Source organism: Onychostruthus taczanowskii, unplaced genomic scaffold (assembly GCF_017590055.1).
Source record: "Onychostruthus taczanowskii isolate IOZ18803 unplaced genomic scaffold, ASM1759005v1 scaffold1, whole genome shotgun sequence".
Classification (NCBI taxonomy): Eukaryota; Metazoa; Chordata; class Aves; order Passeriformes; family Passeridae; genus Onychostruthus; species Onychostruthus taczanowskii.
The window spans coordinates 28,651,122-28,670,939 of NW_024496525.1; the positions used below are offsets into that span (position 1 = coordinate 28,651,122).

General features: G+C 37.7%; 1 protein-coding gene across 1 annotated transcript in view; it reads right to left on the minus strand.

Annotated features, from left to right (window-relative positions):
- The window catches only part of SETD3 (SET domain containing 3, actin histidine methyltransferase), a 62,325-nt gene that overhangs the window by 23,051 nt on the left and 19,456 nt on the right, over positions 1 to 19,818 (minus strand). Inside the window, exons 2-6 of the mRNA XM_041399669.1 lie at positions 15,595 to 15,704; positions 13,895 to 13,987; positions 10,693 to 10,841; positions 9,476 to 9,548; positions 8,698 to 8,954 (exon numbers count right to left, since the gene is read on the minus strand). Of these exons, the coding sequence (XP_041255603.1) occupies positions 8,698 to 8,954; positions 9,476 to 9,548; positions 10,693 to 10,841; positions 13,895 to 13,987; positions 15,595 to 15,704 (682 nt within the window). The remainder of the gene's footprint in view (positions 1 to 8,697; positions 8,955 to 9,475; positions 9,549 to 10,692; positions 10,842 to 13,894; positions 13,988 to 15,594; positions 15,705 to 19,818) is intronic.

The window sequence follows — 19,818 nt, forward strand, 5'->3', positions numbered from 1 at the left end:
GAAAAGCAAACAAAAAACTGTCTCCACTCTATTGGCTGGAAAAAAGAGATGCTTATCTGCATTCTCAACTAGGAGAGCGGTTGAGTATCCCACCTTCAAAAAAAAGCCTCAAAAGCCCATACTACTAACAAGAGAATGTATTATTCCTCCCAAATGTGGTTTAAACTAAGCAGAAACAAATTTTGTTTTGCGCTGGCACATACACTTTGAAATACATCTCTGCTTCTCTAGAGGAAACCAGGCGTTTAGGCCACTATAGCAGGATCCATTCAGAATATAAAATAAATTAAAACCTGCTGATTAGGAGATCTTAACAATGTCTGTACAGTGAAAGATAACATCTACATCCAAAATGAAAGATATGTTTTATCCTCTCTGTCCTCCAGCTTCGAAGCATTTTGACTCTAAGAAACAGCAGACACCAAGCAGGATGTGCCTGTATTCCGATCTAGGCCAGCACGGTCCAACTGGTGCCCATCGTCTGAATCTGGACCACAGGATGCCTCCATATGGCCTGCCACCTTTTCCTTGGAGGAGATAGGGAACAGCTGTTTGAGGAGCAAACGCTGCCTGAACAGCCAAACACCTCCTCCTGTGTCCGGCTGGCTCAAAGCCCAGAGCTGTCGCCGTGTTCCCATGGAAGGCAAGGAAGGAACGGGGGAAGAAGGCAGCAGAACCTCCCACCCACGCAAGGACTTGAGCTCTTCATCTGCCTGCCTCGGACAGACACAACCCAGCAAAGCCTGGAGCTGCTTCTGCCACGGAGAGGGGCAGCCACAGGAACGGCCCAACAAAGCCCCAGGATCTGCTGTTACTGTCATCATGGCCAGGGGTGGGATATACCAGAAGTGACACAAAAATCAGGAATTTGGCACATGTTTGCAGAGTCTAAACCACCTTACAGTAGCTACACTAAGTGGTACAGTACAAGCATACTGTCAATCTTCAATCTGCTGCCAGCAAAACAGATTAATACAATATTTTGGCCTTCACAGAGAGGAAAAACACAGAAAAGCATAAATATATGTCATTATTAACTGCCTATTTATTTATTGTTGATCAAGAAGAACAACTTGGGCATTGAAACCCAGACAAAGCAAATTAGACAGCAACACTATTTTTACCTTTGCAACTGCCCACTCAATGAAATTTTAAATCTCTCCTTAAGGTGACATGCATAGTAGACAAGTAAAAAAAAAAAGGAAAGATTTTACAGGGTTTACAACTGTGCCATCTTTCTTCCACCCATTTTTCACAGTGTCACTGACATAATTTCTGAAAAAAAGCTATTTGACTGGTATGCCAATGAGTATAAATCAAGTAGGGAGGAAAACTGAGAATCCCAAAGACCTACCTGGTACAGAAACAAAACTGAATTCTGTTTCAAATACATCTGCTTTTGACTGCATATTGGTTGAACTCTTTGGAAGAATTAAAATATTCTCTATTACATCAACTTAAAAATAATAAACACTTTCTGATTACTTCAGTAGGGTTTTTTAAAAGACAGTACACTTGTCTGCATTCAACTCAAGTAACATTTAGCACACAAAAGTTAAATGGTGGTGTCTTCAAGCCAAGTACAGAGAGACGCCAGATGTTCTACTTCACACTGACCCGGAAAATCATATGCTTATTGGAATAGGATAGATTAAAAACACCACAGAAAAATAATGTAAGAGCAGCATAAGTCATATTGAAAGTATCATCACAACTTCAAAAATTGGTGTAAAAATTATGCTAGAGATGTGAAATCTCATCTAACATACCCAATATTGAAGTTACATATAATACCAGATTTTAAAGATGCTATGATGAAATCTAGAACTTGATGTGTTAAATATCCTAACTAAAATGATATTCCAGTCCCCAACAGCTAATTACTGGATTTTAGAATTTCATTCACGCTAAATCAATTAGTCAAATTTTATATGAATAATATATGAAATTTAGTATCTGATCAAAAGGGATTACAGCCTCCAGGAAATTAAGTTCTCTGTCCAGTACTGCACACAAACAGATCAAAACATCTTTGGATAGATTACTGCAAAGCTTGTATTCACAACAGGACAACAACAACACTTTCACAGTGTCCGGATGTCAACACACCCTAGTCAGAAAACTGTTTGACAGTGTTCCTGTGAAATGCTGGAAGAAAATCAGACTACAGATAATACCTAAAAATTATTAACAACTTCTACCAAATACATTCTATTTTTAAAAAATATTTAAAAGAGTGTGACTCATGGGGCAGCTTCTGTCTTCTTGAGTAAGAGGAGCTTGACAGAAGGAAAAGAAAGAACTAGCAAGTATTTGCTCATTAACTTTGCAAAGAAACATAAAACTGAGTCAAAGAAAATAAGTTTACTTGCTAAAATGTTCCTTAAATAGGTGACTTTGCTTTCTCCATTCAGTAAGATTTTTAGAATTAAACTGGTCTCTCTCCTACTGGACACGGAGAAGGATCACCTCTCTCATGCTGCCAACAATCCCCATGCAGCCAGGATGCCATTAGCCCTTTTTGCTGCAAGGACACATTGCTGGCTCATGCTCATCTTGTCCCCCAACATAATAATGGGATAATTTCACTCCAAGTGCAGGACTTTGCCCTTCTTGATAAACATCAATTAGCAGCCCATTTCTCCAGCCTGTCGAAGTCTCACTGGATGGCACCTTACCAGAAAATGAAGTGAGGCTAACAGGCTTGTAGTTCCTGGGTCACCTTTCTATCCTGAGGAGAGGAGAGACATCTGCTTTCTTCCAGTCCTCAGGAAAATTTCCCAGTCATCATGGGAAGATGATTGGGAAATCATGGCACAAAGATCACTGAGAGTCATCGAATTTGCTTTGGAAAGGACCTCTAAGGGTCAATCTAGTCCAACTACTCACTGTGATAAACATGTTCAACTAGATCATGGTTGCTCAGAGCCCCATCCAACCTGACCTGGAATGTTTCCAGGAATAGGGCATCAACATCCTCTCTGAGCAACCTGTGTCAGCGTTTCACCACTCTTTTTGTAAAAAATGCCTTCCTTAGATCTAATCTAAATCAACCCTCTCTTGGTTTATAAACCATTACCCTTGGTCCTCTTGCAACAAGCCCTGTTAAAAAGTTGCTTCCCATCTTTCTCACCCCCTTTTAACTATGGAAAGGCTGCTTTAAGGCCCCCCTGGAGCTTTTTCTTCTCTAGCATGAACAAGATCAGCTCTCAGCATTTCCTCACAGGAGAGGTGCTTCGGTCCTGTGATTATTTCTGTGGCTACCCTCTGGAATCTCTCCATGTGCTGGGGACCCCAGGACTGGGTGCAGTACTGCAGGTGGGGTCTCACCACAGCAGAGGGATTGAATCTCCTCTCTCAACCTGCTGGCCACACTGCTTTTGATGCAGCCCAGGGTACAACTGGCTTTCTGAGCTGCAAGCACACATTGCTGGCTCATTCACCTGCACTCCCACAGTGCATTTCTGCAGGGCTGTTCTCAATCCCTTCAACCCACAGCTGTATTGATAGCATGGGTTGCCCCAACACAGGTGCAGCACCTTGCACTTTCCCCTGGTGAACTTGCATGAGGTTCCCAAGAGCCCATTTCTCAAGCTCGTCCAGGCACCTCTAGATGGCATTCTGGTACTTGGAATGCTTGAAGGCCAGTCTTACCAGTAAAGGAAGGTATTTGGTACCCCCATTTTACATGTTCTACGTCACAGTCCCCTGCTCCATCCAGCAGCAGGCCCACATTTCCTCTAGTCTTCCTTTGGTCACCTATGTACATACAGAAACCCTTTTCATCACCTTTAGTATCTCTTGCAAGATGAAATTCCTGCTGGGCTTTAGGCTTCCTAACCACATCCCTGGATGATTGGACTATGTCTCCATATTTCTTACACATTACCTGTCCCTGCTTTCACCTTCCCTATGCTTCTTTTTCATGTCTGAGTTTTTGCCAGGAGTTCCTTGCTGATTCATGAAGGCCTCCTGGCACTTTTGCCTGACTTCCTGCTTCTTGAGATGAACTACTCCTCGACTTAGATGAGGTGATCTATCAACACTAACCATGTTTTCTTTCTTGGATCCTTCTCTCCAAAGCCTTATCCCATGGGACTCTTCCAAGCAGATCCATGAAGTAGCCAATACTGCTTTCCTGAAGTCCAGCATTGTGACCTTGCTGTTTGCTCTGCCTCCTCCTCTCAGGATCCTGAAATCCACCACCTCATGGTCACTACAGCCAAGGCTGTCTTCAACGTCTGCATCTCTAACAAACCCTTCCTTGTTTGTAAGTCTGAGGTCCATGAATGCAAGTAGCACCTCTCCTCATTGGCCCCTCCAGTGCTTGGGTGAGGTAGCTCTCCACAAACCTCCTGGACTGCTTATGCCCTGCTGTGCTGTTCCTCTAACAGATACTGCAGTGAAGTTCCTGCTGAGAATCAGGCCCTGCAAATGTGAGGCTGTTTTTAGCTGTCTGTAGAAGGCTTCTCTCACTTCTTCCTTCCTTCTGATCAGGCCTTACAGCAGAGGCCCACTACACTGTCAACCATATTGGCTGTGGTTCAGGCTTTTTGTTTTTTCTTTCCAGGCTGATAACTCGCTCTTCAGAAAAAAAAAAAAAAATGTGGTTCCTCAGCAGTCCAAAGACTACAGGCTGAAAACACTGTGTAAATCACTGCCAAACTGCCGTCCTGGACTGTCCCACAAAACGTGTTTTTTCCAGCACCTGAGAGGCAGCTACGTAGAGATACTGCTTACTCACAGAGTGCCACTGAATGCATACAGCCATGGCAAAAGCTACGGTTAGCTAATGATGGTTTTGGACTTACCACGTCAAAGATTTTAAAAGACAACTAAAGTTATCATAAAATTGTCTTTTATTTAGGCAGGTAATAACAGCCTTTACGACAGCTGGGGAAAAGATACAACACTGCTTCAAACCCATCAAGTTCAAAATGTAAATAGTTTGGACACTTCCACCTTCTCTAAGTGCATTCCTTGTCTTCATATCTTGTTTTGATTCACAAAAACTTCTCTGTAGCTGACTACAAACAGGCATAGAGATGCACCTGAAAATCAAACACAAAGACCACTGCATATTCTTTTAAAAAGCTTCAAACTTGGCTGCATTTTCTTTAGAAATACAATCTCACAGTGAAATATAATCTCACTGTCTTTAAACTATATGGCTCCCTCTTGTGTCTATTATGCCACATTTCAGTGGACAAAATATTTTTAACATTAAGCCATAAATATCTGGGCTTTGTTCACCCTTCTGCAGGCATGCAGTGCTCATAAATGTTAAGGAAGTCACAGACATACCTTCCTTTCTCTTCCCCTGAGAAAAGAAAACCCTGCAGCTTACAGAATTTCTCTTTGGAACAAACTATAAAAAAAAATCTTGCAAACTACTAGTCTGCAGCAATGAAAGTAATCTTTTGAGCATTCCCTGTATTTTGACACCAATGGAGAGGCCAAATGCAGCTGCAACAACTTTTAACTATTTTTTAGTTATCAAATTACATATGTTTAGAGAGGTGTCAGTGTGGTTTATAGAGCCCAGCTAACATGCTCAAGAGTTTATTTTTGTCTGCTCAACATCCCACCTGTTTCTGCTTATCAAACCAGACTACAGTTTAGCTTGCAACAGCTGTGAAATTCATAAATCTGCCCATTCTTCATGTCAAGCCAGACTAAGCACTTGGAGAAAGTCAGAACTGCAGCAGTCACCCTTTAGAGAGAAGCTAAGGAAATAAAACAGAGCAGCACTTCTCAAACCATGTTTGAAACTTCACACCTATCAGAAGCCAAATAATTTTAAAAGCAGTCTAGAATCCTATTTAGAAAGAAAAAGAAGCATTTGAAGACAGGACCTGTTAACCCTTTTGTTCCCCCACCATTAGAAATATTTTGTAGACTAAAAATGTTGCAATTAGAGTATTCTGCCTGCACAAAGTAGTCCCTTTTTTAGTATCTTCAAATAGCAAAAAACCCCAGCTCTTATTTCAAGATGCTGCTAGCATTACTTCCCACAGCAGAACAACTATCAATAAAATAAACATAGTTTTAAGATTTTTGCATTACAAAAAAAAATGTATTTGTACTTTAAAAAAATATACTTTAAAAGTATATTTTAAAGTATTTGTACTTTTAAAAAATTAGCCTGCATCCTGAAGGCAAGATGAAAATCCTGGTCATACAGGACAACTTTCATTTAAACACTTCTACTAAAGCAGTAGTAGTACTGAATGAAATGATGGTATACAAAAATCTAAAAAAACCTCATTTAATCAAGCTCACAGAGTACACTGCCTTTCATACACAAGTGGGTTTTCTTTGCTTTTTACATTTATATGAAAAATTTCTCTTTCGCTGTTTCTTCCCTTTTCCATCTGCTCATGAATTACCCTTAGCATTAGTATTTTGTGGGTCAATTTTGTTCAAAACATGATATGAGCACATGCAAGCTGATACTAAAATTAATTTCAGCTTTTATGAATAAGGAAAAATGGTACTTTGTTTTAGGGAAGAAAGATACTTCTATTTTTTCTCTATGAACTCCTCTCCTCCACCATTTCATAAATCACAAGCTCTTGTTTTTGAAAGCAGAGATCAAAAATTTAAACTTTTCCTTAAGTTTTCATAGAAAACATTAATAATAGCTGCCCAATACATACAGTTGGCATTCCTGGAGCCAACTGAATTTATTTGACTTTCTAATGTGAACAGTAGTATTTGCTGAATAGTGAAGAAACATTCAGCTGAAATTGTGGTTACATGGCAGTGCTGAAGTAAGGCACCAAACAACCAGGACCCACTTAAAATTTAACTAAATACTTATTACCTCTCATTCTGCAAAGGAAAGTAAATAAAGCAAATAAAGCAAAAACCTGATCTACCTTCATCTCATGTTCAACAATGTTGAAACAACAGCTATAGAACAAGATATGTACCAAGAACACAAGACAAGCAATAAAAGCATTTGTCAGGAGAACCAAAAAAAAATTGATCTAATTTCCTGACCATTCTGCATTTCAGAGTTTTGGTTTTTTTTAATTAATGTTGCAGTCACATAACCTCTCACATAACAGTACTAGTGCAGGATTAGTGAAAATGATGGAACTTGTCATAGTGATAGTTCAGCTGATTCAGATGATTCAGTTCTCAAAAGAACTGCAAGAGCAAGAACAGCAGCTAGAAGAATTGGATAATGTTCCACAATATTCTGGAAATAATTTGTTAAGAACTGTAGACCTGTTTAGGGTGAAAAAAAACATTCTAAGGCACAACACTTAGAAGCTCTGTTTGAACAGGCAGCATATTTTGAGAAACTAAGTGAAGGCTGGAAGACCAAGTGTGGACTGGGAGTCTAGGATAGGACACAGCAAGAAAAAAAGAGTTGGCTGAACTATTGTTTCCTGTACTGTGACACCTAGAAGGAAGAATTCAGTTCCCTTCCAATATCAAAGCCACTGTTTCTGACATATTCCTTGTGCATCTGATTTGGCTTTCACCAATCATTTTCAATTACTTCAGTTTTCAAAATGTATCCTTCTGCTCCTTATACTCCATAAACTGAATTTGTGTTTGAAACATATTCAGTTCTTGAAGCACCAAACAGCTACACAAAATAATGTAACTTTTATTGAATTAAAACAGTTGACAGAAAAGCTTTGGAACTCTGGTAACTCTAAAGGAGAATAGAATTGCCTTGTGTCTTCTCACCTCTCTCGTGGCCAAACAAAAAGTCTCTAGATCACACATCTGGGAAGATGCAGTACATAGAGCCATACATTTTTCATACAGAATGTGCCACAAAAATCTTTGAATGTTTGCACATGTGAGAACAACACATCAACATTCACTACAATATTATATCCAGCTATCAGTCAGACTAACAGAGTTCTGTTAGAAACTTGGTTTAAATCATTCCTTCAGAACACAATGAAAAGTTCACCCATCTCAAGCCTCTCCATACCCTAACTGTTACCAGATGGGCTTATCTTTGTATTTGAAAGCAATCAAAATAATTACGCTAAATAGAACAGAAAACAACAGTTAATCCAGTTCATTGGAAATACAACATATGCAATGGTTTTATTCTGTCAATTAACAATTATCATTTTACTTTTTTAAGTGCAAACTACACATTTTTCAAAGAATCATAGAGGCATGCATAGGTTGTAGATCTCTGCAGGTCATGCAGAAAAGTTTCCAACCCACAGACTTCTAGAGATTGGCTAACAATAGGAAGATGAAAGCAGTGACTGGATCATTCCTTATCTCCTTTTCCCCAGAACAAACAAATCCAGATCCCTTAGTCTCCCTTTATACAGATAAAGGGCTGAAGCAAATGACATCTTAACAACACTCCTCTGGTCTCATTCCAGTTTGTCAACAAGTTTCCAATTTGTCAACGTGTCTTTTACACTGGTGGGCCCAAAATTGTACAGTATTCCAGATAAAGCCTCACCCATTTTTAAACAAAGGGCAACAGTCACTTCTCTCAACCAACTAAATACATTTTTATATACCTATAAGCCTACAGAACTGCAAAATTTCAATAGCAGTTCAAAAAACCAGCAGGAAATTGCTTTAATGATTCAGACTTTCAAGGGCAATATACTTGTACTATTATTCAGCATCACTGTTTTCACATTTTCCACAATAAGGATCATGAGAACAACATGTATATACTACATTTAATATTCTTACCTGAATAACTTTGTAGAAATAGGCATACTGTCGAGCTGTATTTTTATATTGGCTAAAAACATCATGTATGGCCTGAGTTGATTGAAGATACTGTACTTCATCTTCTTCAAAATAGAGAGGAGTATCATATTCACTGGGGAGAGTCTGGATGTAGGGCAGCCAGAAAGAGTTGGGGTTGGCTCGCTCACAAAGGAGATGGAATGCCAATGTTATATTGCCCATGGCTTGAAGAATTCGATCTTGAGAGTACAGAGATCCTGAATTAACCAAGAAAGGTGAGGAACTAAATTGATTCTCTAAGGAAAATCTCATCCTAGATCTACTTTAAATTAACACAGTTAAATAATAGGTAAGTATCTAACAAAAAGGAAAAAAAAAAAAAAAGCTTTTCAGGTTTCTAAAATATTTAGCTGCCTGCACTGTATTATACTGCAAGATTTTTGACACAGCAAATGCCTCATATACAATTGCATGACAAAACTAGAACAATATTCTCAATACCTCAGAACATTTTATCTCCAAGTATTATACAAGCTACATAATATGTGTTCAAAATAACACAAACACTTGTGGAAGATATCCAGTGCACTCAGCCAGAAACTAACTGGGAAATTAAATTCTTTCCACTGACACTTCAAGTTTCTAAGTATTCCAAACCTGATGACTGGCATGATAAGCAAGCTCTGTAATAAAGAAGATCAGCTAAAAAAAGAAAGTCTCCTACTGAAAGATCCCATAAATATTAATTTCTTTCTTAAGAACTTCCTTGAGCTCTTACCTAAGACTGAATTTTTGGCTGACTCAACTGTCATCAACAGTTTTCTAGGAACCCACAGAAACAATTCTTCAGCCTACAGAAAGGAAAGAAATGCAATAGAGGGTCAGCCAGCATTTATATTATGTGCCAAGTGTCTCAAATATACAACAACTTTAAATGAAAAGTTGTTTGCATTATTTTTTTTACATCAGAATTATTCTGAATCAGAATTCTTCCTTCTCTTCCACTGCAAATTCAACAAACAACCTGTATTTCATATTGTGGTAACCAGTGTTTCAATCTGCATTACGCAAAACTTGAAACACAGGCACTCAGATACAAAATAAAGCCCTTGCATTTTGGAACTGCTAATATGTACAACACAACCTTAAAGCTATCAGACACATTATATTGCTAATAATTACATGATCACATATTTTCTCACAGTAGAGTTTTTTTCATATTGGCTGCTTTTATTCTAGAAGTGTTCAAGATTTCTATGAATATATAAACTGTGTGCTAATGAAGCTCTTAAATGACTATACTGTGCTCATTTTCTAATACTCATTCTACAACAGCTGATTGGTCTTCAAACCTGTTTCCCACCTACAAAATGGGAATGGAAAGACACAATTTTAAATGTTTACCTTTTAACAGTTATCTAACTTTGTGTGTGTTTATACTCCTTCTCTGATAATTAAAAAAATCCTTTACAATTATCATAATTAGGGGATTTTTTTTTTATTTTCACTGAAAAATAGGTATTGCAAACACCACTTTCTGAGAAAAAAAGACCAATTCTTTAAAAGAAGGGACATAAAAGAAGAAGAGAAGAGACTAAATAGGTATTGTAAATACCTCTTTTTCAGGCAAAAACTTTTAAAGAACTTTTCAGTTCTTTAAAAGGGACATGAAAGAAGAGAAGAGACTAAATAGTTGGAAAACATGGAATAAAGGGATACATAAGGGATACATCAGTGTGGTAGAGTACTCTGTGATTAGGTAGAGTATAGGCAACATAGAGAAAAAAAAAGATCGATTAAAAATTCACAGTACTATCAGTAGTCATAAAAAAAATACTCAATTTTATCAATAACGTTATTCTCAAGTACACAGAGTTGGTAATGTTTCAGAACAGCATAAGCAGTTAAAAGGGGGAAAAGGGTGAGCATTTCAGAGCTCTGCAGATAGATTAGAAAATTGTGTTTGGAATGTAAGTCAAATGTTCACATGCTCACCTTTATCTCTCTTGTTGCTTTCAAACCAAATCCCTCCTCTTCAAAGTTAGCTATTTCAAAACCCTCTGTGGATGCTCCATTTTCAGTTGCCCATTTTATCAATTCAGGGAAATAGTCATCTCTTTTTCCATCAAAGACAACAGACAAACCTATATACACAATTTATTGAAAAACAAATGCAGAAATAAGAGGATCCAGAAAGATAAAAAAGCTCAATATAGAAGCCCATGTTAAAAGCTATCTGCTATCTCACAGCAGTGCTGCTTTGAAGTAGCTGAGTCAGAACTGGCCTCTGTTAAGTGTTACTCAATACTATATAAATGTCATACCCAATTTTCATCAAATTCATTATTGTGCCAGATTGGCTTAACAGTCGTCTTAAAGATGCAACTGCCCAAACTGAGCAATAATGAAATATGAAACTCTCCTCTTCTTTCCATTTTAATAAAAGCCAAAATATTTCCAATCTTAATATCAAAGATAAATGCAATCACCACAACATGTTGATACAGACAAGGAAGAATTTGAGAGGCAAGCTGTAATTTCATTAATTCAGCACTGCAACTGATGATAAGCAGATCTTGAGTTCCTTCTTTCACATACAAGACAGTTAGCCTTTTCCTGCAGCATATGGATCTACTAAAATATCTAAGGATAGATTAAGGATAGATCTAAAATATCTAAGGATCATCTTCCTAACATCACAGAGCTCATCCAAATTTTTACACTTGGCTTCTCCAACAGCATGTGGTCCATCAGTGAAATCACAAGCCTCATTCATTTCCTTAGCTTTCTTCTACTGTGAATTCATTTGAACCTCTCTGTAATAGTTCCTGGCTATACTCAGTCAGCTCCTTTTGTTCCTCTTTGCCTCTGTGTGCTCTCTTCAACCCAAACTCTAGAGTCAGATCACATTAAAAGTGTCCAAAGGGCCCCAAAATGCTCGGGCCATTTTATGAGTGACAAAATGTCATCAGTAAGATGCTTTGCATCCAAAGATATTTTGGCTAAGCACAGGGAATAAAATACATTTTGAGATTAAAATTATTTTAGGGAAGTAGCATTAGTGTACTTAAAATATCCCCCTCTTGTCTCAAAATGTTGCATTTCAAGGCCCAGAACCAATCAAATCTGTAGTTAATTTAAAAGTGCAAGTAGCATTTAAAACTTTCATCTTTGACAATGCAGTATAAAAATTTCTTAAGTATTTGCAAAGTATTTTTTGGAATATAAATGCCCTCACAAACACAGAAAGACTAGTTGCATGGTTTCTACAGAACTTGGTAGGCATTTACTGTGCAAGATTTTACTATTTTGATTTCCAATTTTTCTTACTGTATAAGACTACTGGGAGCTTTTAACATCCGGCTTGTACTTGAGACCATTCTTTAAACATCTCTAAAATTCTACTTCTGTTCCTCATATACAATGTGGACCAATACTTCCCAATTTTTCCAAATTAAAGAGAAGACCAGCTCCTTTAAGTCATAAGCACCACTGGGGAATAAATAGTTTCTACATGGAAAAAAATACAGCTGTACTGATTAAAATCTATATTGAAAATTAGATTTATTTATGATTTTGCTAACGAGTCAAAAAAGGAAAATTTTAGACATTAAAAAAACTCCGTTTTCAAATTAAGAGTTTCCTATACCAAAGATCATTCTAGTTCACATCCTGCAGCCCTGTGTTCTAGTCAAGAAAAGCACAAAGTATAACATTTTTGGCATATATATTAATTATATATTATTAGGTCTAAAGCCTTTATTAAGTTAGCAAACTCTGTAGATTAACTATTATGTTCTATTAAAAATAGTCTTGAAAGACACCATAACTTTGCTACTCTCTATGGATATAAAAATGTTACATGGAAAGACACTTGTATGTCAATAGCAGTGTGGTTAGTAGGTTTTGTATCTTCCAAAGAAAAAAACTATGCTCTATTAACATGATACTGTTACACTAATTCTAGCATCTCTGCCTGCAGCAGCATCTTCCCCCCGCCCCACCCGTGGATAGTTTAATCTTTCTGGTGCAGAAGAAAGATTCAGAGAAAAGGCCAACCCCAGTGCTAACCCTGCTCTTATTAACCTGAATTATGACTTACTTTAACACATAGATTACATCATAAAAACCTGGACATGTACAGTAAATTTACAGAAGTCATGGCACAGTTAAAAACGAACCAAATTCACATCTACATCACTACAGAATGCAGTCACTGAAAGAGCATCATTTATTCCTCCATACACCCTCTGCCAAAAACTGATGTTCAGAGGTGTGTTAAGTCCTTTCATGGAGTAAGATCTCTATGCACCAGTCAAAATATATTAAAAACAGGTGTGAAAGGGAAATTTCAAGCCTCTTCAGTATTTGCTTCATCAAGTAACACCATGAAACAGTCAAGCTCCATTTATATGTAGTCTGGCTTTCTTGCTATTACTGTATAAATACCAGAGAGGAAAGAATTGTTTAGGACTTTTTCAGGTACGTCCAGCCCAAATCTATTTATTGCAAGGTTAAAAAGTTATTTTTCAGTCATTAAAATATATCTGTCATAAAAGAGGTTACTTTTAGGAAAATTATATGAAAAGGATTTTTTAGAGTATGACTCCAAACATAAAATATTAATATAAAAAATATTATCAACAGCAAGATGTTACATTCCATAACAGAAGAAAACTGATCCAGTATGAAAAAAGCATACCTTGAACTTTGGAAAACTGGCAATAAAATTCCTCATGAACTGTGGTATTACAATAATTTCTTTTTTTTTGATTATGTGCATCATTTAGAGCAGAGAGACTTATTAGCTGCTGCATTTATTTTGTATATTTACATACTTTTGTCATCACTTGATGTCCTGATATTGTCTTGCTGAAACTGTTTCAACATCTAGTAAAGAGCTAATGTAAAACAGTTATAAATTGAGCTTCAGAATGTTCAGATTTATAGAGGCAGAGCAGCAGACTATGCAACCAGGAACCAAGGCAGCCTATTATTCTCTAAGGACTGGTACTTCTAGTCCTTCAGATTGTGACAAGGAAGCAATTTCCAGTTCATTTTTCTGCTTATTAGACAGAATTCTCACAGGAACATCTGTCTGTGATAATCATTCAGAATTCTGAGTATGAAAATGGTTAATGCCAGTGGTGAAGTCCACCTGAACATTTCAGAAACACTGCAAGTTTTTGACATTTACCTTTTTGCTTTTTACGGATTTTCTCCACAAGCGAACGGATCTGTACATATTCTTCCCATTCCTTACCAGGACCTGGGGGAGGACTGCTGCATTCTGGAAAGAAAAATGTTTTCTTTAATTAAGTACATTATATACACACACATATATATATGTACAGACACATATCTATTTTAACCTCAGAATTATGTTTTCACAGTAACTTAACAGAACCTCAGTACTACCTGTACTTCAAATATGTTTACATGGCAAATAAAACTATCTCCACAGTTAGAAACATCCCATTATTTGACAGGTAATTAGTTTAGACTTTTGAAATCTTAACAGTGTAACTTATTTTTAATATTCCTTCAGATATAAGAAATAGCAAATGTCTAAAAAGCTAGGAAGAAAAAAAAGTAAACAAGCAGGCCATTAAGTAAATAATATCTCAGATACGACAAACAACAAAAAAAGTGTCTGTTTTCAATAATTCAAGCAAAGCACTCTGTTTACATTACCTTGCTTGCCATCACTCTTCTTGTAATGAAAGCAGATAATAATAGCACAGAGCATACCTTAAATAATTGAGAAATTTGCTGGCACATACATTTGACCTGCCTAGTCATTACTGTTTTCATAGATGCACAAGTACTGCAGAGACAAGCAAAGGAACACAAAGCCATGCTCCAGCTTTAGATTACATCCACAGTGTCTCTGCCAATATTCTAAATGTCAGTGTGTGGATTTCTTGATCTAAGCCATGTAAATCCAAGTAGACAGCTGAAGATTACCTTGCTCAAGTGGTTTGAAAAATCTTAGCATTGAATAAAATATGGAAGCTTGACAAAAGGAACAGCTGATACTTGTCTTTGCTTAGCAAATTAGATCCACATTTTATTTTTGGTAGCAAAGCAGAGGCCAATTGTAGCATAAGCATCAAACTGCTTTGCCAACTCCTTGTCTCCTCCTCATGAGCAATGCTAAGAAAAATTTTAATTTTTCTAAGACAACACTTAGATGTGTCCAGAACATGAAAATCTGGAGATGTGTTTCAAAAAGAACTGTATCACAGCACAGTTACTAATGACAGTAGAAAAGAGTCAATAGTATTTTAGCATCATTGTATGAAATTATGCTCTGCTTTTCATATTTACTAGAAATAATGGATGAGTTCCAAGTTCCTCAACAAGTGTTTGGTCTATACACAAGAACTAAGTACTATGAAGTTTCCAAACGGCAACAACAACAAATTTATCTAAGCAACAAAAAATATCTGTGCAGTTGAACTGAGTTGTATTACTGCTTCCCATATTAATTTCCCTACTCTAGTATTAGTTCAAAGTACTGTTCAAGTGATAAATGGAAACAGTGTAATTTTTCAAGTTTACAAGAAAAATATTTTTGACAAAGCTTCAATGCCAAGCTATCTGGTTGTTTAAAAATCTAATCTCACCCAGTATTTATGCTTGTTTTCAGATGAAAAGCCAAATGCTGCCACAAATATGGTCTGTCCAATAAATACCCATTTAAATAAGCCAATGATGGCATGTATTAGCAGAGGTAGTTTAGTATGTATCTCTGAGTATCTACCTTAAGCTCTCTGAAACAGCAAGCTTGGCCACTTACAGGAAAAATACAACTCACTGGCTTCAGCAAGAAAATGTTTTTGAGCGGTTTGCACAACATCCCTTTTCCCAGAGAGGCATAAAAACAAAACTTACTTTGCAGTAACTCACTAATTAGATTCAACATTTCCTTTGGAGATACTGTCGCTGTGGCTCCTGTACCTGACTTCTGAGTTTTTACTCGGCTTTTCTTCCCCATCTTCCAACTAAAACAGATGAAGAAGCACATTGTCACCAATTACAATGAAACAAAATATGGTAAGTATGAATGAACAAGATCTTCTTTCACTAGTCACATGAAAAAGAAAAGAATGAGAAATTATTTCTCACAAATATATATGTGCAAGTATGATTTGCATGGCCTGAACGTAAGAGCCATACAGTGCAATCTGATGCAATATTTCATGTAGTTGCATGTAAATTACTTCAGGGTAATTAGAAACTAGAAATCTTAGAGACAAAAAGAAAAATTATTCTAATCACATGCAAATTCATTAGTTGTGAACAAATATTATGGATTCCAAAGTATTCAGGCTATAGAAAACCAGGTTATTTTATCTCATCAGCTGCATGGCCAATAGCAGCTGAATTAGTATTTTGACTGTATGTTACATAGTAATTCAAAATGAATTCAAGATTAAGTATTCCATTTCAAAATAAAATCTAAATACCATCTGTATATCTTTGCTGCAGCCTCTCCTGATTCAAGGCAACTAGTTAACGAAAACTTATTTTCATTCCCATAGTAAATGGAACATCATCTTAGGCTGGTATTCCAATATTCAGTGCCCCTTGTCCTCATGCAGGACTTAAATCACACAACACCTCCTGGAACAGCAGTGTAGTAAGGTGTGAAATATCCAGGGAATTTCTCACATGCACTGGGAGCAATTTCTGATGCTGGCACTGAAAAGGCTTCTAGAGGAGGGGCTGTGCAGGATCTGGTACTCATGAATACAGAAGAACTGCTTATGTATTGAAGAACGCCTTGGATGCAGTAATTGTGAAATCGTAGCGTAAGTCTTGAGAAAAGAAAGGAAGGAAAAAAGCAGACTAAAGACTCTGGACTCACTGCAGTAGACAGAGTTGGGACTTGCTCAGGGAATGGCAAGCAGAATGACCTGGGAGGCTACAACTGAGCCCAAAACAGCCAGTCATCTTCCTGGACTCTTCCCTAAGCATCAAACAAGCCTTCCCAACATGAAAGAAAATCAGCAGGCACAGCAGGAGGCCAGCTGACTGTACACAGGACTTCTCACAGACAGAGCTCAAATGAAACAGAGGTAAAATGGAACTGGGGACAGGCAACTGGAGGAGAATGTAGATGCACTGTCTGGGCAAGCAGAGGATGAGAGAGAGGCCAAAGCTTGTTTAGAGGTGATATTGAGGATGAATGTGAAAGGCAAGAAACTGTGAGCAGAAGACACTCTGGGGAAAGTGTAATTCAGCTGCTAAATCAGGAAGCTACCTAGTGATGAAAGGTACAGAAAAAGTTGAGACACCCAACACTTTGGACATGGTCTTTACCAGCAAGGGCTGCTACCAGATTTACCATGTTTCTGCATTTAGCAAAGTTTGAGGGAGAGGAGGTACCAAATCAAAAAGCTATCTGGGTAAGCTGGACCTATGCAAGTACATAGGATCAGATGGGAAACATCCAAAGCACTGAAAAAGCTAATTGATGTCTCTGGAAGGCTGCTGGCTACCATCTTTGAAAAGTCATGGTAATTGCTCATGACAGGAAACTGATAACTTAAAATCAAACAAAGTCCAAATGAAAGGCAAGGTGGATGCAGCAGAGAGTAAAGGATCCAGAGAGCTAAAAAACAGTGAGTCTCACCTCATTTGCTGTACAAAATGTAGAATGAGTTCTAAAACAAAGTTATTTCCAGGCATGATGGACATAAATGCGAATGGGATCAGAAAATAGACTTCTAAAGGCGAACTCTGCACTGCCTTAAGCAGAAGAGTAAGTGGTTTCATGGACCAGGGAGAATTGGTGGTTGGCAGTGCTTTGACTTATGCAAGGCTTTTAACACTATCTTCCATAGCACCTCAATTGTCAAACTGAGGAGACATAGACTGAATAGGCATGCAAATATTTCCTTGAATCATGAAGTTCAAAGAGTTTTGGTCCATAATCCTTTATGCCAACAGATTAGGTGCAGTATTTCTCAGCAGACAATACCAGCCAATAATTACCAGATTTGGATGCTAGGACAGAAAGGATCCTCACACATTTACAGACAATATAAAATGGGAAAAGCAGCCAACATGTTGAAGGGCAGGACCAGCATTCAGAAGGACCCCAACTAACTGGAGGAAGAAGCCAAAAGTGACTTTGTAAAGTTATACAAAGTATCCTCCATTTGGGAAGGAAAAGATCACATACAGCATCATAGCTGCAGACTGGACCAGCAGCAGCTCTACAGAAAAGGATTTGGAGTCTCTAGGAGAAAGCAAGTTTAACAAAAGCCAGCACCCATAAACTAGCAGTTTTAGCTGCATAAGCAAAAACAAAAACAGCAGGTCAAGGGAAGCAACTATTCCCCTCTGCTTGCAGTGGTGAGGCCACATGTCCAGTGCTGCAGCTTTGGGCCACACAGAGCAGGAGGTACTGGGAAACTGAAGCACATCCAGAGGAAGGCCACCAAAAGGGCTGACACATAAGATAAAAGGCATCATTTGTTCAGTCTGGAGATGAAAGGGAGTCCACTATTGCCTTCATCTGTGTGACAGGGAATTATATAACAGGTGAAGGGAGCTTCTTCTCCAAAAACACAGCAAAAACTCAACAGGCAACAGACACAGAATGCCTCACAGGAAATTCCACATAAGGAAACTCCTCACCCTGAGGATGGTTGAGCACTGAAAAGGATGGAGATTTAACCATGATCATGCTTGCAGCATCTCCAAGCATGGAGAATTTAAAAATTTGGCTCAGCAAGGCCCTAAGCAACATGATCTAACTTTGAAGGTAAAGCAGAAAATGGAGCCTCTCAATCTCCAGACCTACTTTTTTTTTCCTACAATTCCACATGTTATTGCAGCTGAAGTCTTCACATCTATAAGTAGTTTATACAGTAAATAATATCTTCCTGGACAGCACAGAAGATTCTATGTCCAGTTACTTTGCAGTGAGATGGAACAGACAGTCACGTCCACAACTTTAGACATCTCAAAGATTTCAAACATCTGCCCAAGTCATCAAGACCATCAAAGCCACAGCAGCTTTAAGTTACAACACACTGCACAGTAAAATCCACAAAATGCAAAAAATTCACTGCACAGAAGCAGTACTTTGGGCTCCAGATGTTCTGAACATTCTGTGTATATATAAAAGGAATAATTTTATCTTTAGTCAGTGTAGTTAGCTGACCCAAAATTAAATGTTTCCTCTCATATGCTACCAAAAAGTTTTGCTCTTTGGCAACTGGTATTAATACTGCAATGTATTGACCAGCAGCTCTAGAAGACTCTAGTAGGAAAGGTCTGCTTTCCAGAATACTTATTATATATAAATATTAATATTTTTCAGAATAATCTGACTGCTTTCCTTTTCCATTAAGATTAGAGAGAACAAGAAGCTACCAAACCCAAGGTTTATTTCAAATTGTAACTTTGAATGAACAGGAAGCAAGCTAAGTTAACATTGTTAGTTTATTAACTCAAAATAATTAAAGAAGCTCAAAACTGGCTGAAAAGCAATACCTCATAAAAGGGAAGAACAGTAAGGCAAAACTAAAAGTTTTCCAAAGGGAAGGCAAAGAAACTGAGTCTTTCATTTTCTGACATGAAACATAGTGCAAGAACAAGACCAGCTCTGAGTACACACAAACTGTGAAGTCCTGGGGCATACCTACATCCCCTGATTTTAGCACTCTCTGACAGACAGATGTCAAAGGCTCAAACAACCCACCTGTGCTGCTTAATTTTATCATTCCCCCTTGAGCTGAATAACTTACTTTCCCAATACAGTTTCTACCATGAAAAGCCCACTCATGCAGCTGCTAAGGAGAGACCCCAGATTCAATGTGAGAACCACTGTCTGATCACATCTCTTGATGTTCGTGAATGAACACTGGACATCCCCTTGAAAGGTGTTGTTCTACCACCAACAGTAACATTTTATACGAGATTTATTAATATTTTTCAGCTCAGATGAAGGGGGCAGTAATGCTCATTATGCAATCCATGTTGAATTTATAATAGTACTCACTGGAAATAGGATCCATATAAAAGGTCAACCTGCCATAATGCAATGTGAGACAAAGATAAAGAATAACAGTACCAACAAAAAATTAACTAAAGAGTTTATTT